This window comes from Scyliorhinus canicula, chromosome 1, assembly GCF_902713615.1.
Source record: "Scyliorhinus canicula chromosome 1, sScyCan1.1, whole genome shotgun sequence".
Taxonomy (NCBI): domain Eukaryota; kingdom Metazoa; phylum Chordata; class Chondrichthyes; order Carcharhiniformes; family Scyliorhinidae; genus Scyliorhinus; species Scyliorhinus canicula.
In genome coordinates, this window is record NC_052146.1 from 254,248,973 (window position 1) to 254,275,703 (window position 26,731).

The 26,731-nt window shown below is 44.6% G+C and overlaps 1 protein-coding gene across 6 annotated transcripts in view; it reads right to left on the minus strand.

The window, feature by feature from the left end:
- ush2a (Usher syndrome 2A (autosomal recessive, mild)) overlaps window positions 1-26,731 on the minus strand; it is a 1,354,742-nt gene that overhangs the window by 333,341 nt on the left and 994,670 nt on the right. For 5 of the 6 annotated variants that reach the window (XR_005462328.1, XM_038811752.1, XM_038811743.1 and 2 more), the window contains 2 exons: window positions 20,820-21,022; window positions 14,425-14,537 (listed from right to left, as the gene is read on the minus strand). Coding sequence is in view for 5 of the 6 variants with exons in the window: in XM_038811752.1 (XP_038667680.1) it covers window positions 14,425-14,537; window positions 20,820-21,022 (316 nt within the window). In the remaining variant the exon portion in view is untranslated. Of the gene's footprint in view, window positions 1-14,424; window positions 14,538-19,085; window positions 19,239-20,819; window positions 21,023-26,731 lie in introns of those variants that run through there. The other variant, XM_038811728.1, reaches the window with a different exon arrangement.

The window sequence follows — 26,731 nt, forward strand, 5'->3', positions numbered from 1 at the left end:
TTTTCTTCCGCCCCCGCCATGGCCTTCACCTCCCCTGCGCATGCGCCGGTATGACGCAGTAGCTGCTGACGCTCCGGCACATGCGCGGACTTTCGCCGGCCGCCGAAGGCCTTTCGGCCCCCGGCTGGCGGGGCGCTAAAGGCTGGCCGACGGACTGGGAACCACTCCGGCGCGGGCCTAGCCCCTAAAGGTGCGGAGAATTCTGCACCTTCGGGGAGGCCCGACGCCGGAGTGGTTCACGCCACTCCGTCCCGCCGGGACCCCCGCCAGGTAGGGGAGAATCCCGGCCCTGATCTTTCAAAAAAGGAGGCAAAAGAGTTTTTACGCCAAATCCACGTGAAGACTCCAACCATTGCAGCCAGATGACGCAGTCAGACTGGAAGATTCCAAAGGAACAGATGATCAAAGTATGCAAAGGTAACTGCTACTGGCAGGTCAAAATTCGTATCTAATCATCACTGATGATGGCATAGTCTTAAAGAGAAACAGAAGAGCTTTGCTGAAAGTTCAGCAATCTTTTGTAATGCAGCAGCAAGAAGAAGTGATGAGCAATCCTAAAACAGTTGAAGCAGCTACAGTTCAGCATACAGAGCCACAGCAACAAGATAAAGACAAGCTAATACAAGATGAATGAGCAGCATCCACAATCACAAATGGGCAGCACGGTAGCACAAGTGGATAGCACTGTGGCTTCACAGCGCCAGGGTCCCAGGTTCAATTCCCCGCTGGGTCACTGTCTGTGCGGAGTCTGCACGTTCTTCCCGTGTCTGCGTGGGTTTCCTCCGGGTGCTCCGGTTTCCTCCTACAGTCCAAAGATGTGCAGGTTAGGTGGATTGGCCATGATAAATTGCCCTTAGTGACCAAAAAGGTTAGAAGGGGTTAATGGGTTACGGGAAAGGGTGGAAGTGAGGGCTTAAGTGGGTCGGTGCAGACTCGATGGGCCGAATGGCCTCCTTCTGCACTGTATGTTCAAATTCAACCGCCACTCAGAAGATGCACAAATCAAAGAGGTAAACCTTAGAGACTGAATTTGTGATGGACTGTAAATAGTTAAATGTGATAAAGATGTATGCATATCATATTGCATTGTAAAAGATCCTGAATCCTGAAGTCATGAATGTAAATAACTACTTTTCCAAAGAAAAAGGGATGTGATGATATGCATAAGTAATCTTGTATACAATAATGTATATGACCTCTGACCAGCAGGTGGCCGTGTAAACCTACTATGTGACTCTGTGCCTCGGGGAGTTGGGAGTTAGTCGTGTTGGTGGATAGTCATACTTGCAGGAGCTCTAGGATAATTTATTAGTATTAGTAGTTTGGTAATAGAACATACAGTGCAGAAGGAGGCCATTCGTCCCATCGAGTCTGCACCGACCCACTCAAGCCCTCACTTCCACCTTATCCCCCTAACCCAATAACCCCTCCTAATCTTTTTGGACACTCATGACAATTTAGCATGGCCAATCCATCTAACCTGCACATCGTTGGACTGCCTGCGGAGCACCCGGAGGAAACCCACGCAGACACGGGAAGAACGTGCAAACTCCACAGGCAGTGACCCAGCAGGGAATCAAACCTGGAACCCTGGTGCTGTGTTGCCACAGTGCTAACCACTATGCTACCGTGCTGCCCTAATATAGTGCACATATTTATCGTTATCACGCATTTGTTTATAAAAACTAACTTTAACTAGTCAAAAACTAGATGTTCTGTTGTGCATCATTCCCACCAGCCATAGCACAAGAGCATGACACCGGCTGAGGTTATTCATGAAGGCCCCACCTTCTTAACCTTGCCCCTCGCCTGAGGTGTGGCGACCCTCAGGTTAAATCACCACCAGTCAATTCTCTCCCTCTAAAGGGGAAAGTCATCTGGGACTATGGCGACTTTAATTTTCTTTCACTAGCATGAAACAGCATGAAAACTAGAAACTAACAGTGGAGAGAGTTGGCACTGACGGCTTTTCGAGCTTACTGAAAATCATTTTGCTTAAGTTATGACTGAAACACAGAGATCATAAACAGGAAGGTTTAATCACATCACTGCACCAGTGATGTGATTAAAGCTAGAAGTGTTTTCAATTATTGCTGACTTCTGGCTGCACATGTAAAGATTTAGCTGGAGACTCGGGCCACAACATTGGAAAACAAAATAATGGTTGATTAAATAGAAACCATCATAATAATCTCAACGCATGCAGCACGATAGAAAGTAGCCATCAATACAAAACTCTATAACCCACAAGATCAAAGGGCAAGAGTGTTATATAATCACAATGCCACATGTGACTTATTTTTTAGTAAACCACCGCTGACAAGTCATTTATCCTATTTCTACTGCACTTTTTAGCAGAATGAGTAAATAATTCCAACAGTGGCTTTTGGGAGAAAAACACCTCAACTACATAGAATCTGCTGATGCCAGAATGGGGTTTTGTACTCCAGAGATAATTGATTCCCAATATGGATGATTCTGCACGGGTGGGTTTTGCTTAACCAACTGATGGGCGAAGGTGCATTAGGGAAATTACATTGTATTTACAAATAAATACTCCCAATGCATGTTCTGGATGCTGCTGCTTTAAACATTTTGGCTCTTATTGTTGTAAAATAGCAGATGATTCTGGAGTAACTGAAACAAATATATATATTTTTTAATGTCAAAATGCATTTACACATATGCTTTCATTGTCAGGAAAATTCAGGTGAATTTAAAGTTTCTGTCATTACAAGAAATATGTCTTGTCAAAATGAAGGAATATTTTTTAAAAACCAAGAAATTTAATGGGACTTCAAATGATCCATAATTTTTTTTAAAAATTCTAATTAAGGGGCAATTTAGCGTGACCAATCCATCTACACTGCACACCTTTGGGTTTGTGGGGTTGAGACCCATGCAGACAGGGGGAGAATCTGCAAATTCCACACGGACAGCGACCCGGGGCTGGAATTGAACCCGGGACCTCGGCGCCTTGAGGTAGCAGTGTTAACCACTGCGCTGCCATGCCGCCCCAAATTTTCCATATTATCCAAATTGTAAGTATAGATTGTATGGCTATGATGTTGTTTCACAGAAATATATATCCGTCTTTTAATGGCCGCAGCTTTCTAACAACCTTTCACAGTAACATCTTTGAAAGCCTTGGTACCCCTCTCATTTAGCCATTCAATTCCCCTGTGTGTGACTACTTACGCATGAGGCTCACAGTGTAATGTGGGATTGGCAGTGTGGGCGGAAAATCGGGTAGTGCGATTTCCCAATTTTCCCTGCCCCTCGCTCTGGGCATGAACTTCATCTCAATAAATTTACAATTTGACTTGATTTCAATGCCATTAGTGCCACCCCCGGCAAATAACCCCCATCACTAAATATCCATATTCACATTGGTGACTTTTACAATAGGTTCAGCCAGGCACAAGGCAACCAAAGGGATTCTTCCGGGGACGCAGAAGTAAGTATAGCCTCTGGGGGAGATAGAGCGACATGCCCAGAATGTGCACAGTGCCAGGCATATGACCTGGTGGGATGGGAAATCCCAGAGTACCTCCTCTGCTTGGCTTCGTTAATTATGCAGCTGGTGGTTTCACGTTGTATTCTGTGGTAGGGAAGGCTGGATGGCGCACACTCGCCCTCATCTCCACGCGCCAGTTTTAAAAGGCGCCCAGACATCCACTCAATCTGAACAGCACATGTGTGGGGAAACATAACACAAATACCAAATCACATTACCCGAGAGTAGGGCTTCATGTCAGAGAAGAGTCCGAGGGCCGAGGACAGGAAAGGGGACAGGGAGAGGTCCCAAATGTGTAACCCGTGATGGAACCTGGGAGAGGGGACAGCAAAAGGTACCACAGATGGAGAGAGAGTACCAGGGAATAAGCCATCAGGAGGAGGAGACCATCAGTAAGAGTCACTAGGAAGATAAATCACTTTGCGAGGAGAAAAGAAAGAGGCTCCCCGCCGCAAAAGTGACTTTGTTGGTAGTCAGGGCTCACGATATATCTTGCCGATTTGAGACAGCACCAGAAAGGTGGTGATTCCGTGCTTGGGTCATTGAGACAAAGGTAACCCTTTAGCATATTGGTATTCTGCTTGGTGCAGCTGAAGAGCTAAAGATGTGCTTTTGAGTTGGTGCTGGAGTGCAGACTTGGGAATCCAGGAGAATGCAATCTCCAAAGACGAGATTGAATCCCTGAGAGCTGAACAGCCATTGAGAGAGTCCAGGTTTGAGCAAAGTTTGGAGGGAATTATAAGGCTAGATCTTGGATGAGTAAAGTTATGCAACTCCTCATAAGGACGAGGGTTTTAATGAGTTTGTGTAACTTGGCAATGGATGCTAACATCCAGGTGGATTGCTAAGAAATCCATGGATCTTACTGGGTCACATATGCCATTTAATGTTGTTATGGGCCAGGGTTTCGAGAACCCTAAAGTGTATCATGGAGTTCACCTGACCCACAACTTTTAACAGATTGTGGTATGGGCAGCACATGGCCCACTCTACAGGTGTGGTACAGCAGGAATGGAAAAGTATTTTTTAAAGCAAAACAATGTTTATTCTATGAACTCAAGTTAACCTTTTTGAAACATACTGTGAATATCTTAGCAACTATCAATTCAAATACAACCCCCAAAGAATACAACATTAAGTAATCCTTAATAAATCCCCAAACAACATTCAGAAGACAAAAGACCGTTTTAACACAAAGATCAGGGGCGGGATTTTCTCCGACCCCCCAGGCCACCGTGGGGGCAGCCCCCGGGGTCAGATCGCCACGCCCCCCCCCCCCCCCCCCAAGGACCCCGGGGCCCGCCTGCTCCCGCTGGCACAGAGGTGGTTTAAACCAAGTCTGCGGGAGAGGCCTGACAACGGCGGGACTTCGGCCCATCACGGGCCGGAGAATCGCCGCGGGGGGGCCCGCCGATTCCCGTGTGGCGGAGAATTCCGGCCACGGCGGGGGCGAGATTTACAAAGGCCCCAGGCGATTCCCCGACCCTGCGAGGGATCGGAGAATTCCGCACCAGATATTTATATACACACCCATTTATAAACACCCATTTCTTAAAGGTACTCTCACATGACAATGTGCAGTGTTGTATGTTCAACTACAGTCTGCCTGTTAATTCACATGTACCTGAGTTTAATAAAGTATGATAGATATTATAAATTGCTTAATTTCTTGATTTTGTATAGTAAAGTTTATTTTGTTTGCTCAGAAGCGCTGGAATGTTATGGCTTTATTCTGTTTGTAAGTGCCTTGGACATCAAAGTTTGTCTACTTTGAATAAAAGGTTACTGGTCCCTTACCAAAACTTGGAATCTGGTCCAGCATCCTAACACTATGGTGAGGTGAGTTCAGAGAAGAGAGTAGAAGGTTCATTAACCTTGGCTGCGTGGATTAAACCATTCATCCATTTCCTGCACTTCAGGTGATCCTCTTCTGCACCCTTCTGATACTGGCCACCATGGCAGCCGTCTCCATGAGTCAGTTAGGCCGCCTGCTCCCATCCCTGGGAAAAAGGAGATACCTCCTATCCTCCATGGCCTGGTGGATTCTTCAGAGAGGCTTAGCTGAAGCATTGGTTGCTGCCTTCTCAAGGCCTTTGTGTTGCCCTGAAGTTCTGGTACACTGAATCACTGGCTGTCGGAGTGCCTATTAAAAATAATACCGGGATATACCAGCAGGCCTTCAGTGCGACTTCCTGCCATCAGAGGCATTGTGGATTATGCACATGTGTAATTAATTCGGCAGGTAGCACACAATTGTGGGTAATCGCCAGCCTAACTCTTTGAAGGGAAATATTTGCACAGAACCTATGGCAGGAGGTGGAAACTTTGGCCTATGTGTATACAGAACACAATTTTACTAAAGCCCACTGTTCTGTGACTAGAATAATTGAGCCCCAGTTCTCCAAAATCTCCACCAAACAGATTTTGCTTTGATTACTCAATGATGATCCAGCTCATCCTTTTTAATTTGGATATTTTTAATGAATCAATTTGCACTGGCTGTAACAGTTCAACTATCAAACCACTGCTTAATTACATTATTTTATGTTGAATCAATTTTCCACTGAATCATTCATCAAAATTAAATAATTTTCATATTCACTGCAAGACTAGCTAAACTGACCAGCTAAGGCATATTTCAGTCAAATCTGTAGCATTGAGAAGAGTTTTATACTCAGTCATTGTACCCAAAGTCCAGAATTAATGAATTAGCTATTGATTAAATTCCACTCTAACAAATCTACCATGGCAAATAAATGAACTACTCAGGGCACATGTAGGCCATGGGCAGATATATCAGGGCAATTGATCAATCTTTAATGGTCTATTAAGAAACTTCAGCAACTGATAATAATATGACAATTATGAGAAGCTAATAAAAGAAAATAATTGGTTCCAAACATAAAATAACGGTCCAGATTTTGAGGGGATTTCAATTATGAATTTTCACTGTTTGCTGCCATTACCCCTCTGTGTCTGGCCAGAACTTCAAGATTGAGCCCCAGCGTTGATTAACGTTGAAATCCTGGAATCGCAGACATCCCCGTATTGCCATAGATGGAACATAGACAGAAATCAACTGAGTTCATGAGAACTTGCCCTTGTCCACTTCAATAATGCTGTTAATAATAACAATAATCGTTTATTGTCACAAGTACGCCTGTTTGGTACGGGAATTGAACCCGCGTTGCTGGCCGTGTTCTGCATTACAAGCCAGCTGTTTAGCCCACTGTGCTAAACCAGCCCCTACAGAAACCCTATAGAAAGTTAAGCCTTATTCAGCGCCATATAACTGAAATTATGTGTAATAGCTGCTGCTAAAAAAAATGATCTGACTCTGAAAAAACAATTTAGGATGGCACAGTGCTTAGCACTGCTGTCTCAGGGTGCCGAGTACCCAGGTTCGGTCCCAGCCCCGGATCACTGTCCATGTGGAGTTTACACATTCTCCTAGTGTCCGCATGGGTCTCACCCCCATAACTCAAAGATGTGCAAGATAGGTGGATTGGCCACGTTAAATTGCCCCTGAATTGGAAAGAAAAAAACATTTAAAAAGGAAAAACTATTTTATGTTTGTTGAATGTTGTTAAATGTCTTGGACTTGATTAATTACGAGATATTTTAAACTAGATTTTTAAAAACTTTTTTCAGTTTGTTCATTTTAGCTCCCACTTTAACCTCATGCATACGTTTATTTTGCTGTCTGCAAATACTTTATAAAGTGATTTGATTGTTAGTGCTCTTTATTTCCTAGTTTTGTGTGTGTGGGGTGGGGGGGGGGGGGGGGGACGTGGTGTGTGTGCGGGTTACGCATGTGGGCTTGTGTGTGAATCCTTTCCTATGATGGGAATAAAGAAAACTACTATCAATTGCTTGCCAAGCAAATTCAAGATCCTGATATCTCAATGAGACTTTCTTTGAGGTTGGCGGCAAGTGCTCCAACTTGAATGAAATGAAAAATGAAAATTGCTTATTGTCACAAGTAGGCTTCAAATTAAGTTACTGTGAAAATCCCCTAGTCACCACATTCCGGCGCCTGTTCGGGGAGGCTGGTACGGGAATTGAACCGTGCTGCTGGCCTGCCTTGGTCTGCTTTAAAAGCCAGCGATTTAGCCCAGTGTGCTAAACCTCACGGCTGACTGCAAGTCCGGGCAACTTTCTTCGTTGGCAAACCAGGCCACTTTCTTTATTGGCAAAATCTAAGCCCTTTTCTCTCTCCAATCTTCTCTCCAATCTTTTATTACATTTTTTTTTGCTTGTCATGTGCTCTTTGGGTTTCCCCTCATCAAGTGCCATTCTAGGCTTACAACTTGATCAAGGACCTTGTTACAAGCTTCATGTCTGGCTTTGTTGTCCTTCTGAGTACAATGGTTCCAGCCGATCAGTAGTGCAGGCAACTCTTGTTCAGGAGTATGTTTGTACTTCTCAATGTATAATTATATAACTTACAGGAGTGCAGTCTTACTAGAGGTAGACAGAAACATCTTAGTACAATAAGACCGAATGTAAATTATTACCCTGCTTCATTTTACAGGCAGCTAGTGAATGTACATATTGTTGTAATCAAATTATACCTCAGTTTGAGAATAAATCAAAGTATAAATACATTTGAGCACTAATTAAGCTGGAACTTGATTACATCCATTACTCTGTATGTTCACTTTCAATCTGTAAAATAAGGGAAACAACAGAAACTGCAGCACATCATCTTTATTGGTGATTGTGCATGTTTTTACCTGTTAGGCTTTCTGATCTTGACTGGCTCTGGCACCAAAAAAAGTAAATTTCTCCTCACCAGACCAAGCTTCCTTCACAGACTAGCATAAAACGGGTTACTTATCTCCCTTGTCTTTTGAGGGTCTGGGTTTAAAAGAACCAACACATGTTAATCTTACAAATGAATAGTTATGGACAGGGGAAGAAGGACATCCCAGTAAAGGCAATGGATTTTTCCATGGTGCACTGGCCCCACACCGCCGGCCGATGTGGGTTAACTCCGCCATTGGTAAACTAGCCGCAGGGGTGGGTGGGGTGCCTGTAAGATCCTGGCCACAGTTTCGATTTGAAATAAACAATGGGCTGAATTTGCATCAATTAGTCCCTGTCGAAAGGGCAGGGCCATTTACCGATCGGGAACCTGAATGGTGAAGAGCAGGCTTTGTCGGCGCTCTTTTCCAGAGCCAAAGTATCATCATCCTACTTCAGGGTTACCAAACAATCAGAGAGGGTGTGTGGGATCGTGGGTCCATTTTGTCAGTTCCAGTTAAAGTGGCTCTGACGTGGGTTGCACTGGTTTAACAACACTTGCATTTAGCGGCTGCAGGAACCACAGGAGTGGAGAGGAGACCTGAACTGTCCTGGGGCTCTCACTTAATAAGAGATCCTGCTGCAGGATCTGGGAGGTCTACAGTGAGGTTAGCTCACTCAAGGACAGGGGGAAAAGGCCAACTTCTGTGAACAAGCAGATATGGATGTAGTCCCTCCAACTGGGAGGCAGTAAACCAAGAGGATTAGGACATCAGAAGGGTGAGATAGGCAAGTCACATTGCACTTTCAGGTGCCATGCCCCACACTCTGGCTTTCACAGCATTCTCTTGCACAGCATTCCTCAGACCTACTCGTCTTGAAGCTCCACTAATTCCTCTCTCTCCACCATGTCACATCTCCAACTGAACAACATGCCCTCAGCCTATTGCCCTCTCATACCCTTGCCTCAAAGTCACCTTTCACAAAGGTGTCGTTCCCTCCTCTCGACAAATGCCATCTGAACAACCACAGATCTGCTTTCTTCCCTTGCAGAAGAGAGCACGCAACCTGGCTTAAGGCAGAGACCCCCAAACCTCACCACGCCAGGAGAGGGGTGACCCAGCAGTGACAGGCAGCGTATTCCCACCTATTCCAGTCCCCCAAAAGGTGTGCTTGTTAGGTGAATTGGACATTCAGAATTTTCCCTCTGTGTACCCAAACAGGCGCCAGAATGTGGTGACTCGAGGATTTTCACAGTAACTTCATTGCAGTGTTAATGTGAGCCTACTTCTGACAATAAGAAAGATTATTATTATTATTTTTAAGAAGCTGCAGATGTCAAGAGTGAACTGACAGGAGTGTCTGAACCTGCTGAGGCACTGATGCTTAAATATGTAGAGGTTCTCATTTCCCTCCAGCTGAACCTCGGTACCTAAACCACCTGCCCATTAAAGGTTCAAGATGTAGCTGCTCCCATGCCTTGGCGAGGACCTTCCAAGAGTTTGGTAGTCATCTACCAATTCGTGGCAGCACTCCCTCAATGAAGTGCTAGAAACAGTAATTCTCACGTGGAATTGGCTGGAGCCTTTCATTTTCAGTGAACAAAGCTTGCCCAGCCTGTCAGTTTCACTGAACAAGTTCTTGCTACTCTGCACTCGCCTTGGTATCCATGGCGAATTCCTGGTGGGACGAGAAACAGGCTGAGAAATCCAGAATTGATGGTTTAAAAATTCTTGGGCGGGATTCTCCGGTCGCCGACACCGAAATCACGTTCGGCGACCGGCCAGAGAATACTCCAAAGCAGCGTGAATAACGATGGGCAACCAGCACCACCACAGTCGGGGGAGGGCCGAACTGCGGGCAGGGAGGGGACACTATTCAGTCTGGGGGCACTGTCGGGAGGTGGTCCGGGGCACGTGAGCTGGCTGAATGGGGAGACTATTTGGCGGGCTGGGTCCACGAGCAGCCGCCGCCATGTCGTACGGCGTGGCCGCTGCAGGCCAAAACTGGGTACATGCGTGACCCGGATCTGACAATTCTGCAGGGCGTATTGGCAGCTAGAGCCGGATGCTTACGCTGCCGTCTTGCTAATCTACAGCAAAACGGGGAATCGATGTCCGTTTTGCGCCATTTTCTCTGGCGTAAAACGCTACCGTTCCCCTGCCGGCGAGGGGACATAGCCCCAGAATCGGAGAAACCAGCCCTTTAATTAGCATTATAAGTTACTTGATTTTAGAGGTGACAGATTCAATAAGCTTCCCCACTCACCTCAGCCTCGCAGTGCAGAAGTCACAAAGAGGGAGGCATAATATTGGGGTCCTGACTCAACATCAATTTCAAGCATTTAGCTCCCTGCATGTGCACAAATATGCTTCCAAATTTGACAGGGAATATTTCCCTCAGTGAGTCATAATATTATACAATTTGACTTATTTAGCTTTAGAACTCACATTCAATGCCAGCTAGCTATGGCTGTTCTAAACATATGTAGATTTTCTTTGGTCATAAACACCATCCCATTCCCTTGCTCTTGCCCCACATGACTGCACATTTATGCATATTTGTTAGTCCACCTCAGCTGTCCATTTGCTCGGCAACAAAACCCCATTCACTTACAAAGAGCATTCAGTCAAGTTCAGGGCAAGTGGAAACCCAAGATTTTGGGACCACTCTCCTTCTTTGAATTTACACTAATTGAGAATTGTTGTAATTGTACATAGTTTGGTGGCAGAGGGTGAATCAAAAATTAAATGCCATTTTGTCATGGGAAACAATTCTTAGCCATTTTCACCTTACATTCCATTGTGCTGTTTAATAATAAATGCTTGTAAAGAGATCAACAGCATCTTTCTCTGATCAGTCTTCTGATACTGACTGGCTCCAGCATCGAGAAGCATGACCGCTCCTCACTCAGCTAAGATAAAGTCATAAATAGATCAGGAAGTAGTCACATATCAGCAGCCAAATGAAAATGAAGTAGTTAAGAATGCAGTGTGCGTGTGTGTCTATTTCCAAACATCTACCAGACAAACAAAGACAAATTTTGTAAATATTTAAATTCACCTACCCAATGTCACGATTGATTGTGGGGAACTTGACACGACTCAAACAAAATGGTCAAAGCTCCAGCCCTTTAAATGCTAATGAAATCACAGTGGCTCTTGTGGCATCGTGAGATCATAAATAATTCAACTAAGTTTTTTAAAATATAATTTTTGATCTGTTCAGTATTGCAGTATTGGGCAGCACGGTGGCGCAGTGGTTGGCACTGCTGCCTGACAGCACCGAGGTCCCAGATTTGATCCCGGCCCTGGGTTACTGTCCGTGTGAAATTTACACTTTCTCCACGTGTTTGCGTGAGTTTCACCCCTACAACCCAAAGATGTGCAGGGTAGATGGATCGGGCACATTAAAATTGCCCCTTAATTGGAAAAAATGAATTACCGGTAGGTACTCTAAATTTATTTTCAAAAAGTATTGCAGTATTATGCTGGTTATTTTAAAATGGCAACTTAGATAAGTCAGCTGATAAAAATGGATAAGTTTTCAAGGAGTTGTTTTATTCTGAAGGAACAGAAACGTATTTAATGTTCATGGTGCCTATTATAAATCTGTTCGATAGGCAAGAATAAAGTTTGCTCAGTATCTAGTGTTTATTTTACAAAAATTCTATATATTAAACATTTGCTACCAAACTTGAAATGTTCTACTGTACATCTCTTAATATAATGTAATTTGAAAAAGGTAACATCTGAAATTGTGTTTTATTGTAAATTATTGATTAACATCCATAATTAACAGACTCAGTTTAATGGAAAGACAGTGAGTGTATTTAAAGTTTCATAGAGATAAATGGAAGTCAATCCTCCTAATTTAATCTGCATTTTGTCATTTGTTATCTTTAGAATGGGATAAGAGGTTCATGTTGAATTGAATTGCCAAAGTCTTGTCAGGGAGAGAGAATGAACAGACATGTCTGAGCTTGGAGTTCAGTTAGCACCCAATAAATAGGTAGTGAAAGTTGGTGCAACTCTGGTGTACATTCTTGTGAATGGCATGACAATAGCTTTTCGTGGAAGGCTAGAAGGAAGGGAATGCAACATGGCTTGTAAGGCCCAACGAGATAAATTACTGCAAAGTTGGAGACAAATAAACAATAAAAAGCTAACAATTTGTTCATGCAACGTAAGGCTTTTCCAATATTTCATTCAGACCTTGACTAGATATTTATTATTCTTTAAAGCACTCATTTATTTTTATCAAAATTGTTTTGAAACAAAAGTTTATATTGTTCCCACCTTGTGTGAAAGGTGACATTTTATTAATACTAATTTAATTGGTTAACACAGTGCATCAATGAGACAGAGATTACAATGTGATATTCTGCACAGTTTACAAAATGGACGAAGAATAAATTGAACAAAAATAACAGTGCTATTTGTGATAATTATATCCTTAAACCCGGCAGTGACAGTTCTAATTCAGCATCCTAAGTGTGAATTTTAACTAAATAGAAGTTAAAATGATAACTTATTCCACCAAAAACCACATTAGTGCTGCCATTTTTTGGCCCAATAGAGGTACCCACTCAAGCATAATGAAGTCAGTCTAATGATGTGCTGTGGAACACATAAGCTAGTTTAATAGCTTATGGTTGGCGTGCTATGGATGCTCTGATTAGTTAAATGTGGTGGGCAATAAGGAAATGTATTTTTGTAGGGCCAGGGGAAATAGTTGTCGGATAATGTTGGTGGCCACCCCCCCACTCCCTGTTCCCCCTCCCCCTCGCACCCACTCCCCTATTCCCCCAACCCCCTTCTCTCTCCTCCCCCCCCCCCCCCCCGCACAAAAAAAAAATCTCTGTGCCATCTAAGATTCACAGACCGACACAGATTGCCACCTGTGTCTGCCTTCGGAGGACAACTTGACAATGACAATCCTATTTTATTGTGCCCAGCCATTAAAATGGACTGGATCTCGAACATCACCTCCGTGGCTCACAAGTTATAATGGCTACCAATGCAGGAGGTTTTGCAAATGTTTTCATGGAATTTGGGTGTTGCTGGAAAAGGCCAACATTTATTACCCTTCCCGAACTCTCTATTAGAAGTTTTGAAACAGTGCAATGCGTCTGATATAACATGAGCATCTACAACAACAACTTGCATTTATACAGGATCTTCATCATAGAATCATGGAATTTACAGTGGAGAAGGAGGCCCTTCAGCCCATCGAATCTGCACCAGTCCTTGGAAAGAGCACCCCACCCAAGTCCACACCGCCACCCTATTCATGTAACCCAGTAATCCTACCTAACCTTTTTGGACACTAAGGACAATTTAGCATGGCCAATCCACCTCACCTGCACATCTTTGTGGGAGGAAACCTGAGCACCCAGAGGAAACCTACGCAGGCACGGGGAGAACATGGAGACTCCGCACAGACAGTGACCCAAGCTGGGAATCGAACCTGGGGCCCTGGAGCTGTGAAGCAACTGTGCCAACCACTGTGCTACTGACCTGCCCTGTAATGTAGTAAAATGTCTAGCTGCCAAGGAAAGAGTGGTCCGCCTTCAACAGGTTGAGGACTGGCCATGGACCTTGCTTAGCTCGCCTCCACAGATGGTGCAGTAGTATCAGCCCCCTATGTGCCTGTGAGAGAGAGCAAACTGCACCATATCAGAGAAGAATATCCAATCCCAGCCTCAGTGGAGGCCTCTCCACACTCAACACAGCAGGACCGGAAGAAACTGCTTGACTTGGGGACTTTGCACTCGCTAAATAAAAACAAGTGTGAAGGCACTGGCAGGAACGAGATAGAAAGAGAATGTCAGATCAGGACTGGTAAATACTGCTGGGCTCTTCTCTACCTTTTATGAAGATCTCTATTTGAATCTGGTGTGCTTATTTGCTTATTGTGACAAAACACGTCTGAAGGGTTTTCTAAGAACTTTGCAACTTCTGAGTTTAGAAACACGCATTAGTTTGTTCGTCCCTTTCCATTTTTGCACAATCTGTCATTTGAGACTCCGTGCCCCTTAATTTGTTCACAGCAGTAAGTGATGCTGAGGACCCAGCACTTTACTGTAAAGAAAAGTCTGCAATTAAAATCCAAGTTACTGCTAAGTCAATTATTTTTAGATTATAAAAGATGTTACTTACCTTGAGTTGATAACATGTATATGTGGTGCAGCTATATCATCTGGTTTATCCCCTAGAGTGGTGACTTGGGTACTGTTGCTTTTAGTGCAGGCATACACTATGCAGACCTCAACCTTATATAAAAGATCACAAAAATACATTACCTTTTCAAAAGTTCCAGAATAAAATTTAAATGCTTTTTGCATTAAATCAAACTAAACAGGCATGCATCTTATTCTCACATTCAGATGCATGCGGAAAATGTGCAAATTATGCATTCCTATAGTTGATATATAACTGAGGAAATTCATATATGTCTTATTCTTTCTACTTTCTTTGAGTCATGGATGATTCATGATTAAACATGAAAAACTGCCTTTTCAAGAAAAAAAATGACTGGAAAATATAAAATAGTACGTAACAGATAGCAGTCATTCATAATAATCACCACAGTTTTATATCCGTTGATGATTTGTAGGTTTCCTCTGCTATTACTCATTTGGGATTTCTCACTGCTGCCTAGTTCAACTTCAGCCAGAACTTGCTGCTTGTTGCAGACTGCTCTGTTGGTGCCGCAGTTGCTATTTCATGATTGGCGGACGAGAAGTGGAATTTTGCACAGCAGGATAGATTCAGGGCGTGATTAAACCATCACGTTGTGCCCAGGGTGGATCTGGCTTCTTGGGATTATTCGCAGGAAAGGACAAAATCGAAATTTGTGCCGGGCACGAACCAATTAGCAATTCACCCAGCCTGCACCCGACAGCAAGTTTCAGATCACGCCCCAAAATGGCGAGCATATCATTAATCCTCATTTGCATTAATTTAAAAATCATTAGCAGCCTCCCGGTATTACCCAACTCCACAGCGAGAAATCACGGTATTCCTTTTCAAAAACGTGAAGCTGGCGCAATGGCTGCTGGGGGGAAGTGAGGAGGTGAGTAGCCATTTCCATTTTCTGGAATGCATCTCAAGGGCACCAGAGCTGCTGCCCCAGTGAGCGGGGAGGAGGGGGGGGTGGTTGGAGGTGTGCCCTCAGAGAGATTGGGCTTGATCAGGGGGCTGAAGCATCCTAGGTCAGGCGTTACCTCTGGGCCGAGTGGGGAGGGGGTGGCGAGAGAATTTGTGTCTTTGAGGCCTTCAAGCCATCTTTAAATATTGTGGAGACTGTCGGCTGGCCTCCTGTTGATTCCTTTACTTTTCCTTTCTTTATTTTTGGGGTTATAGTTTTTGATCCATGAATGCTTAATGGACATGCCAAGCAGCAGAGAGAATGAGGAATTCAAGAAATTGTAAAATAGTGCACTTTGCTGGCTTTGGACAGTAGACCCAAACTTTGTGGCATCCGAGAGTATATATATATATTTATATATATATATATATAGAGGGTGAGGGTAAATTTAAAGTGGGGTTTAGGAATTAGATGACAGTTAACCAATTGTATTTGCTGCATATTTCATTATAGTACTTGTAATAAATAAAGTTATTGTTTTTAAATTTACAAAGCTGGTGACTGTAATTATTGGGCATCCAAGGGCCAAATACATTGGGTATTTTTCCAAGAATCATTGGTTAATTCAATTGTTTGTGACTCCTGGTCAAGGAGGGCTGGATTTGACCACGCCCTACCCCAGGGTGTTGTAACAAGACCCATAACAGGGGCAACCACAGCTGTAGTCTGTCTGCCCTACTTCTGGGATAGAGCCCTGCTGTGGCTTGTCTCATAAAAGTCAATTTCACTCCCTTTGATTGTGAGCAGCCTCTAGCTTCATATCTGAATGCTATTTCAACTGAGGAATTAGCCTTGTTAGTCGTGATAGCACTTCATGCTCCTCAACTCTCAGTGTGTTTCCTTGAGGGCACACATACCATGTCTCAGAGGATGATTAGTGCACTGCATGTCAAGGAAACTTTGATGCCTGACAGTGTGCCTGAACTCTTGGAGTGTCAGGACCATAGAGGCAGCTGCCAACAATCAAACACTATAGAGCAGGCCTTCGACACTGGGGATCCTCTAGCCACCAAAGGGTAACTATGTGGATTAGTGGAGGGCACCTGAGCATGGTCTCCCTAATGTTCCCGGTAGAGATTTAGGGGTTACTGATGTGGCGGGGGGTGATTGTGCAGAGCAAGGTTTGCCAGCACAAATGGTACAATGCAAGGCACACTGAGAAAAAGCAGGACATGTAAGGGTGGGGAAGCTTGGGGAATTTGAGGGTCATGGAATGGAAGCCCGAATTGATTGCCAGTATATCTCCTTATCCAATTCCTTACAGATAACAAAATAGTTGGTGTCAAACCCGCAGAGGCTGCCCTTGTATTGTTGGTGACACCCGTACCAGCCTCCTCAAACAGGCGCCTGAATGTGGCGACTAGGGGATTTTCACAGTAACTTTATTGAAGCCTACTCGTGACAATAAGCGATTTTCATTTCATTTCAAGTGGCCAGACACCAGAGAAGGCAGTAGCTACCTCAAGTGCAGAGGGCCATCATATACCCTGAAGACTGGCCACCCATCAGGCTGAGGGGAGACCCAGAAGGGAAGGCCAGCGATGGCCCAAGGTGTACAGGTGTCATTGATCATTCAATGAGATGAAGGCCTTGCGGACTTAGTACCCCAGGGAGGAGGAGGCCACCCACTCCGGTGGCCATGAAGGTCACCGCTGCCATCAACGTTTATGCTACTGGTTCATTCCAGGGCGCAAGTGGGGACCTGTGCAGCATTTCACAATCTACATCCTAAAGGTGCATCCGGAAGGTGACAGGTGCCCTGTATGGCCAGACATCAGATGTTATCATCTTTGAGCTGGACCGGGCCCACCAAGATACCCAGGCTGCATGATTTGCTGCCATCGCTAGGATACCCCAGGTCCAGGGGAACATTAATTGTACTAATGTTGCCCTGCACGCACCGGGGCATCATGGAGTGCCCTTTATTGACAAGAAGAGGTTCCACTCTCAGAATTTTCAGATTGTGTGCAACCACCACTTCCGGATCACACACTTGTGAGCCTGATACCCGGGGAGCGAACATGATTGCCACATCCTGGGGCACTCAGAGATCCCCGGTGTCTTCCAGGACCATCCCAGGATGACAGGTTGGCTCTTGGCAGACAAGGGATATCCGCTCAGGTTATGGCTGACAGCGCCAGTGCAGAGGCCTGAGACCTGTTATTATGGGGCCCAAGTTGCCACCCATACTGTCATTGAATGGTGTACGGACATCAGAAAATGTGGTTCGGATGCATTGACCAGTCTCCGGCAGTACACTCCCCAGAGAGTCTCCCACTTTGGGTGGTCTGTTCTGCACTCCACAACTTGGCACACCAGTGGGGCAACATGCTGGAGGAGGAGGAGGGGGATGAGAGACATGTGGCCTTGGCTGAGGAGGAGGAGGAGGCGACAGACTAGAGGAGGCTGGAAGACGAGCCCGAGGAGACACCAGAGGATGGAGGACAAGCAGCGGAAAGAATCCAACATACCCACAGCACCAGGGAGACCTTCATTGTCGCCATATTCTCATAGGATGATGCCAGTCAGCTCAACCCCACCCCCCCACCCCCTCAATTCCTCCTACACCCGGCACCTCCCCCATCTCCCTCCTTCCCCTCAATTACATCCTTCCCCTTATCCCTTCCTCCCCTTCACCCTCCCCCCATTTCCTTCCTTCCCCCGCATTTCCCCATCACACCAACCCCTCCCCGAGCACCCTGTTCCACCCTCCAAAGGTTTGTGTGACATCACTCCAGGGTATGCTCGCCATTTTGGGGCGTGATCTGGAACTTTCCGCACCCTGTTCTTTGAAACCCTTGGCGGACGTCCTCTGGAGAACCTGGAACCAGAACCAGTGCCACAGGTTGATGCCCTCAGTCATGGTCCTCAGTGACTGGGCCATGCTCTGAAATACCTCGGCAAAGTCCGCGTGTGCCTCGAACATGTGCCTCAGCGACTTGGACAATATGTCGAGCTACTGAACCATGATCGTCACAGATTGAGTCATGCCAAGGGCACAACCACTGAAGACGTTATGCTCCAGGTTTTCCATTATGGCCGTGGACCATAGCAGTGTTGGCCTCAGTGCCATCTATTGTCAGAACCATCTCCTGCACCCAAAGCCTTTGGGATTCTTCCAATCGGCTATGCAGTAGCTGGAATGTTGCTGACATCCTTTCCTAAATGTCATGGCTGTGTCCAATCATCTACATCAGCTCTGGGAGTACCTTCTCCAGAGGCTCAGCATCTGAATGGGAGCCAGTTGAGTCCTGGGATCCAGCAGACCTCTGACTGATGTCTCCCTTGGATGTTCCTGCCTCCACCCGATGTGCATCAAGTGCGGTATGGTGCTCACCAGACAGTGCGGTATGGTGCTCACCAGACAGTGGCCCAGAAGACTGTCCTCTAATGTTGCCCACCAAGGTGTGCTCTCTGAGCTTGGGTGATAACTGTGGCACCTCGATGGTCACTTCCTCGGAGCTTTCCTCCGAGGTGGTCTCATGGGTGGCAGTGGGGGTGGGGGCGGGTGGGAGGGTGGAGGAAATCGACTCCGGATGGCCAAGCCTCATCAAATGGAGATCCCGTGAGTCAATGGACATGTGGTCAGTGAGAGGGAAGCGTCATTTTGTCTGGTATGAACTACTCACTTGAGACAGGTCATCTGGATGAATGGGCACTGGATCCTCACCTCTGTGGCATAGGCCAACCTTGCTCTCAGTGACTACTCTCTCCTCGGTCAACCTGTGATCTCCAGGGCCTGTTCCTCATAGGTGGTGAGGACTCTGTTCTCTGGCATTCCTCCCACCTTGGCCCTTTCCCTCTTATTATGGGCTATCTTCTCCTGTGGGACAAATAGAAGGCATTGTGATGCACATGCACGATGGGTCAGAGGGGTCTATAGCAGGTGGCATGTGTGGTTACAGCACCTGGACATGAAAGGATTATGCTGGTGGGTGCCAAGGAGAGCTGTGGAATAAGAATGAAGATTGGATGTTGTGAGGGTGCAACCTGTCAGCCAGTGGTTTATTAAGGGTGGGATTGGAAATTTGCAGGTGGAACTGATGCCAGGAGAGAGGTGGTAACTTACCCTTGCAGCTCGGTGGAGATCATTGATCTTCTTCCAAGAATGGACAGTCCTCCCAGTCATGATGCCCACACGGACAACCACAGCCATTGCCTCCCAGCTGGCATTGCTGACCCTGACGCTGGTCCTCCGACCCCTCAGGGAAACAGGGTACCCTGCCTCTCATTCACAGCATCGAGAAGCGTTGTGTGTTCGGCATCCCCATAACATGCTGCCATGCTTGTGTGTTGACTGGATTGAGCGAATGAGGGAGCGTTTAAAAGCAGCTCCTCCTGTTAGTGGTAAGAATCTGAGGCGTGAGTCCGGAAAATGGGACAGCGAGACAGCCAGCAATGCCGAGAATCTTGTGGAGGCTCATTTATGGCACTAAGTGCTGTTAATACAGGCTTCGATCACGCCAACGCGGCCATTGAAAAACACCTGCCAAACGCACTGAAAATGACACTTTGATATTTTTCCTTTGAATCGTGCCCCATGTATTTGGACTGAAACTAGCGAGTTCACTAAAGTGAGAAAAGTTGAACGATTTACTTGATGTGTCACACTTCTGTAAGGAGATATGCAAGACTCCAAAAGTAATAGAACTAAAAATATGGTTAAAATTCATACTGAGAAATGAAAGTCTGGTTGTACAACTCAGAGGACAGATACTTTGATGCTTATAATTTTCAGTTGGCTAGAGGGGAATGTGCTGCTTATCCACATAGCTCCTCTTTGCTTTCCATTCAAGGAAAATGAAATTGTGCATATCTTAATGGCCATTGACCTTCTGGCAAACACATTGAAGTTTTAAATATTTCCAGTTAAACTATTGGGCTGCTTTTATGAAACCATGGGGTGGGATTTTCCACAACCCATCCACCCCCCCTTCCTCCCTCCCACCCACCCTCCCCTCCCCCTCGTGGCATGTTTCACGGCGGTGGAGGTAGTCTGCCCTTGGCTGGCGACAGTATCTTATAGTCCCGTTGTTGTCGATGATTGCATCCCTCCCGCTGGCAGCACCGGAAGTTTCCACTGGCAGGAATGGCCAGAAAATTCCAGCCATTGCTTCACATCAGTTCACATGCATATATTGTATCTGATACAGCGTCAAGCCAAGATTCCTACGTGGTGGCAGTCTAACTTTGCCTGTCCAAATTCGATACTGATCCCTTTACATTCGAGGTACACTGTGTAGTGAAAACTGACCCAAACTTAAAAGTGCTTTATGTCAAAGTGAAATGCACGGTTTAACTGGGTATGATGTACCAAATTAAAAGGACTGCACACAAGAAATAGCTGGAAAACGCAGAATTACCTGAAAACTATTTAAAATAAAATAAACAATTCTTTCCTCACCTGTACCTCATATACAGTAAATGGAAGGAGGTCTCTCATTACAAAAGACCCGGGTAAATTCATGCCAGTATTGCGTTGCTCTTTATTCACATATAGAGAATATTCGGTGACAAGACCATTTGGTTTTGATGGTGATGTCCAGATGACACGAACAGCTGTACTATTGATCACATTGACCTCTGGAGGTAGCATGCCTTCAGGCTCTATAAATGGATAGGAAAAACAGTCTAAATTCCAGCTGTCACCGAAAGCAGTTGGTTAATGAAACATGCATGAGCATTTAAACTTAAAAATGGTTCAATGCAAATCTGGTTATTTTACTGAAATACATACAAAACCAGCAAGAGACGGCACACCAGTAACCTAAATTAATGACGTCAATCTCAATAAGGCAAAATTACTCTGAGGGGTATATTTATCAACTAAATCAGATAAATTTTGTGTATGTACGATATTGAATTTCTAACAGCTTAGTGGTTTTATTTTGAAATCCTTCAATTGGATTCATTTTTCATTAAAACTATATATTTTTGCTGTCATAGTGGATCAGGCATTAGTGTATAGGGTAGGCATTACTTATTTTAAAGAAAACATGAGCCCTGCTAATGGCAGGTTTCTTTCAGTAATGGTTCTTCTATAGCCACTTTATGAAAGCCAAACTCAGTCGAGCAACTGAGCTTAATATTGTGAATTTCCTGATGCACATATAAATATTTTCCAGTGCGCTTCACCACCAGCCCACTGCCAACCATCCCAAAGGTGGAGTATCAGAGAGAGTCATCGCACTTCGGTCTGTTTTTAAACAGACCTATGAATGGGGTAAACATATTAATAAAGAACAAAAGGAAACAGTTGTGGAAAATGAACAAAATTAAACTGTCAACAAACCCTACATTGCGGCAGCCTAACACTCTAAACATTGCTGCCTGGCGGAGATATATCTGATCCTGAATATGTAATAGTAGGCTGGGTTTTACGGGCTGTTGTGTTACCCGTCCCCTGTCTGGACTAGAAAGGCTCACTGCCCCGCAGCTGTTTTACATTCAGTCCTCAAAGACGAGGAGCTGAGGCCGAACTAAAGGTAAATCTGGAGAATTGGTGGAGCCTTGATAGCAGGCCCCAAGTAAAGGAGTGGGTGGGTTGGGGGTCTGGGTTTGAGAGGTTGGGACAGGGTTAAAGGAGTGGAGCCAGGAGATCGACTCCAATGGGCACAGGGTACTCCCAAAGGCCCTCCCCTCCATTTTTGCCTGACATCAGCCCCCAGGGTAAAAGGTGTTGGGTTAGCCACTTGGTGTGGGCCTCCACGCTACAGGTAAATTAGTGGCAAGAGCCGGATAAGGCACATAACTGGCCATTGATTGTCCACGGACCCCCATAAAACAGGTGACAGTTGAGGATCAGATAGGAAAGTGTTGCGAAGGCCACTTTGTGCTCGATGAATGGATCCAGAAAGTGAGGGGAGAGGGTGGAGGGACTAAAATCCATGCCACTGCCCTTGTTTCCAATCCTCCCCCTCATGTGTTCCCCACCATATAATCCCCACCTGCCTTCACTCACCTTTTATCTGGAAACCCACAATGATCCTGGGTCACTGGTGGCTGCATTGCTGCCAGCTGCCACCTCTCCCACTTGCGCTGGTGACAGATGGAGCTGCCAGTCTGTGATTGGCTGACAGCTCTTAGTGGGCAGGCCTTCTGCTGCTAGAGACCTCAATTGTGGGCAAAGACTGATGGTGGTCACTTCAGTACCTAAAACCAATTGATTCAGTTGGGTCTGCTCCACAGCAGTGACGGGGGATTCACCATGGGTTCTCTGAGACTCCGTCAGCCTGACTGAATCCTGCTCCATGTCACCATTTAAGAATAAATTAGATAGATCATTGGTGGAAAAGAATGTGGAAATTGAGCAGGCACATGGGGGGGGGAGGGAGGTTCTTGTGGTACATAGGAGCTCATGTCCCAATTCTTAAAATGTTTCTTTATTTGTTGAAAGATTTTGAGCACAACGAGAGCATGGAGTTGCTCAAATCCTGATCTTTGGCATGTATTATAGACTCGACAGGTAGTTCAGGGTGTCAAATAATAGAACAGTGTAACAATGTTACCTTGAGGGATTTTAATAGTCTTTCCATTAATTGGTCCAGTAAAGATATTCCTGTACAGAAGCAGGTAAAATCAAGTTATTTGCAGATGCTGTTAATGATTGCTTCCTTATTTAACTAAATTGCTACAACAGTGCCTACACTTCCTCAGGAAACTAAGGAAATTCAGCATGCCCACATTAACTCTTACCAACTTTTACAGATGCAACATATAAAGCTTCCTATCTGGCTGCATCACAGCCTGGTATGGCAACTGTTCAGCCCAAGACCGCAAGAAACATCAGAGAGTCGTGAACACGGCCCAGTCCATCACACGGACCCGCCTTCCATCCATTGACTCTGTCTCCCACTGCCTGGGGAAAGCAGGCAGCATAATCAAGGTCCCCCCCCCCCCCCCCCCCCCCCCCTCCCCCTCCCCCACCCAGTTTACTCACTCTTCCAATTTCTTCCATCAGGGAGGAGATACAAAAGTCTGAGAACAGGCACAAACACACTCAAAAACAGCTTCTTCCCCGCTGTTACCAGATTCCTAAACAATCATCTTAGGGACTGACCTAATTAACACTACACCCATGTATGCTTCACCCGATGCCGGTGTTATCTAGTTACATTGTGTACCTTGTGTTGTCCTAGTGTGTATTTTCTTTTATTTCCTTTTCATGTACTTAATGATCCATTGAGTTGCTCGCAGAAAAATACTTTTCATTGTGCCTTGGTACACGTGACAATAAACAAATCCAATCCAATCCAACATATTAGGGAGAGTATCAAAGAAAAACAATTATTAGATTCAGTACTTAGTAGTCACCTGTACTCTGTGTAAGTGGAGCAACAGTGATCATAATTTCAGTTACTGAGGTGATTAAGATTACTGATAATTCAATGTTAACATTTAATTTCAAGAGAATTCATTTTGCACTTGCAGGAAGGATTTTGAAGAAATCAAAATCAAAATGTGCCGTTGCAAAATAATAATTGCAATACAAAAGAAAAAATGATTATTTATAAACGAATATTGAAGAACAATACATCCCTAGGGGAAAGAAATTAGTGCTAAAGTGTATGTAAATGGTCAAATGTCAATGTTCATAAAGTTAGTTGACTTTTTACAATGTACAAAAGTTTAATTGTCCATGCTGATTAGGCAACCTAAAGCTAGTTTCATAAACCTAAAACAGTGTTAGAAGAAAAAGAGTGGATAACTGCAGTAATGATGGAAGTATTAATTTTTCAGCTAGATTCTAGAATAATCAAGAGTCTATTGTGAGGGTAAATTATGTGTGAAGGTGAAAATATATTGAGGCTAAATATTTTGCATCAGTTTTTCTTTCTTCTGAAAATGATACAGTCCCAGTATTAACAAATAACAATACAGCACAGGAACAGACCCTTCGGCCCTCCAAGCCTGCGCCGATCATGTGTCCTATCTAGACCTATTGCCTGTATCCTTCTATACCCCGTCTGTTCATGTGCCTATCCAGATAAGTCTTAAAGGTCGTTAACGTATCTGCCTCAGCCACCTCACTTGGCAGTGCATTCCAGGCCACCACCACCCTCTGTGTAAAAACCTTCCTCCGCACATCTCCACTGAATATTTCCCCTCTCACCTTGAATTTGTGCCCCTTTGTAATTGTCATTTCCGCCCTGGAAAAAAGCCTCCAACTGTTCACCCTATCCATACCCCGAATAATTTTATAAACGTCTATCAGGTCATCCCTCAGCCTTCGTACCTCTAGGAGAACAATCTCAGTTTATTCAATATCTCCTCATAGCTGATACCCTCCATACCAGGCAACATCCTGGTAGGTAAACCTTTTCTGTACTTTCTCCAAAGCCTCCACGACCTTCTGGCAGTGCGGTGACCAGAATTGTGCACAGTATTCCAATGTGGCCTCACCAACATTCTATATAATTGTAACATAATTTTCAAGCTTTTATACTCAATACCTCATCTTATAAAGGCAAGCATGCCATATGCTTTCTTTCCCACCATTTCCACCTGTGCTGCCACTTTTAAGGATCTGTGGGCCTGCACGCCCAGATCTCTCTGTGTCTCTATGCTCCTGATGGTTCTGCCATTTATTTTATAGCTCCCACCTGAATTTTATCTACCAAAGTGCATCACCTCGCATTTGTCCGGGTTAAATTCCATCTGCCGTTTCACTGCCCAATTTTGCAGCTTATCTATATCCTGTTGTATTCTCTGACAATCTTCATCACCATACGCAACTCCTGCAATCTTAGTGTCATCCGCAAACTTGCTAATCATACCCGCTATGTTTTCTTCCAAGTTCCAGAACTGATCCTTGTGGAACACCACTAGTTACAGACCTCCATTTGGAAAAACACCCTTCCCCTGTAACCCTCTGTCATCTATGGCCAAGCCAGTTCTGGATCCATCCAGCTAGTTCACCCCTGACCCATGTGAGCTAATCTTTTGCACCAGCCTGCCATGAGCAACATTATCAAATGCTTTACTAAAGTCCATGTAGACAACAGCCACAGCCTTTCCCTCGTCAATCATTTTTGTCACCTCCTCAAAAAAGTCAATCAAATTAGTGAGACAGGACGTCCCTCGTACAAAACCATGCTGTCTTTTGCTAATAAGACTATTCACTTCCAAATGTGCATAGATCCTATCTCTGAGAATCTTTTCCAACAATTTCACTATCACTGATGTCAAGCTCACTGGCCTATAATTACCCGGATTACCCTTGCAACCCTTCTTAATTAACAGTACAACGTTGGCTATCCTCCAATCCTCTGGGATCTCACCTGTAGCCAATGAGGACACAAAGATTTCTGTCAGATTTCTTACAGATGTGTATCTAAAATTGCTTCATTAGAATTAACTGCAAGAACTATTTTAGTTAAGATTGATGTGAAAAATACTGCAATGCCATTCACTTCAGAGTGCTCAAGGAAATGATAAGCTCATGATCAAACCTCAGTGGATTGTTGACATGGTTTTGGTGTAAGTTCTTATCATCTGCAGAATTATGAATATGCCTAACATAAAATCATGAGCAGTTCATGTTCACTAACTTGATTTTAATCTTACCCATGTGGTGGAAACTTAGCAGGTGTGGTGTGAAAGTTTCTTCATTTATCTAGGAGCTGTTGCTTGAAAATGAAAAATGAAATGAAAATCGCTTATTGTCACGAGTAGGCTTCAATGAAGTTACTGTGAAAAGCCCCTAGTCGCCACATTCCGGCATCTGTTTGGGAAGGCTGTTATGGGCTGTTGCTTCCAGGAGCTGGCCTCTTTTTACGATTTTAACCTGCTTAATGGACACCAACCCAAAGCCATGAAGTTCTTTTAAACATCTGTCTGTAGGTCCCAGTCAGGCTGTGCAAGACTGTGATTTCCATATTTTCTGAGCCACTGAAAATCTTCCCAGGAGCTGGGTGCTTGCAATCCGATCGCTCATGCATTGTAGAATGATAGGTAAGTGCTAATTGTGCTTTATATTTTTTTTCCACCCATCACCCAATTTATTATGGGTGCAAAAGGCTACAAAGCTGACGTAGCATTGATCCATCACTCTTCAATCTCAAAACAATCTGTTTTCTAAATTAACACCTTTTAAAAAAAATTCACTAAACTCCATTTGCAGTTTATTATTTGGTGTTAAAACATTTTAGCACCTTCACTGTTGCAAATATGAACACGAACAATATTAATCAGACCCAAAACCTTTCTCCAGAAAACTTGATTCCCCCCTCCACCCTCTGACTAACAATTTAAATTGCAAGAGAAACAATTTTTCAACATGTTTATGTTTTTGTAGCAAGAAGGTTTATAATGGGA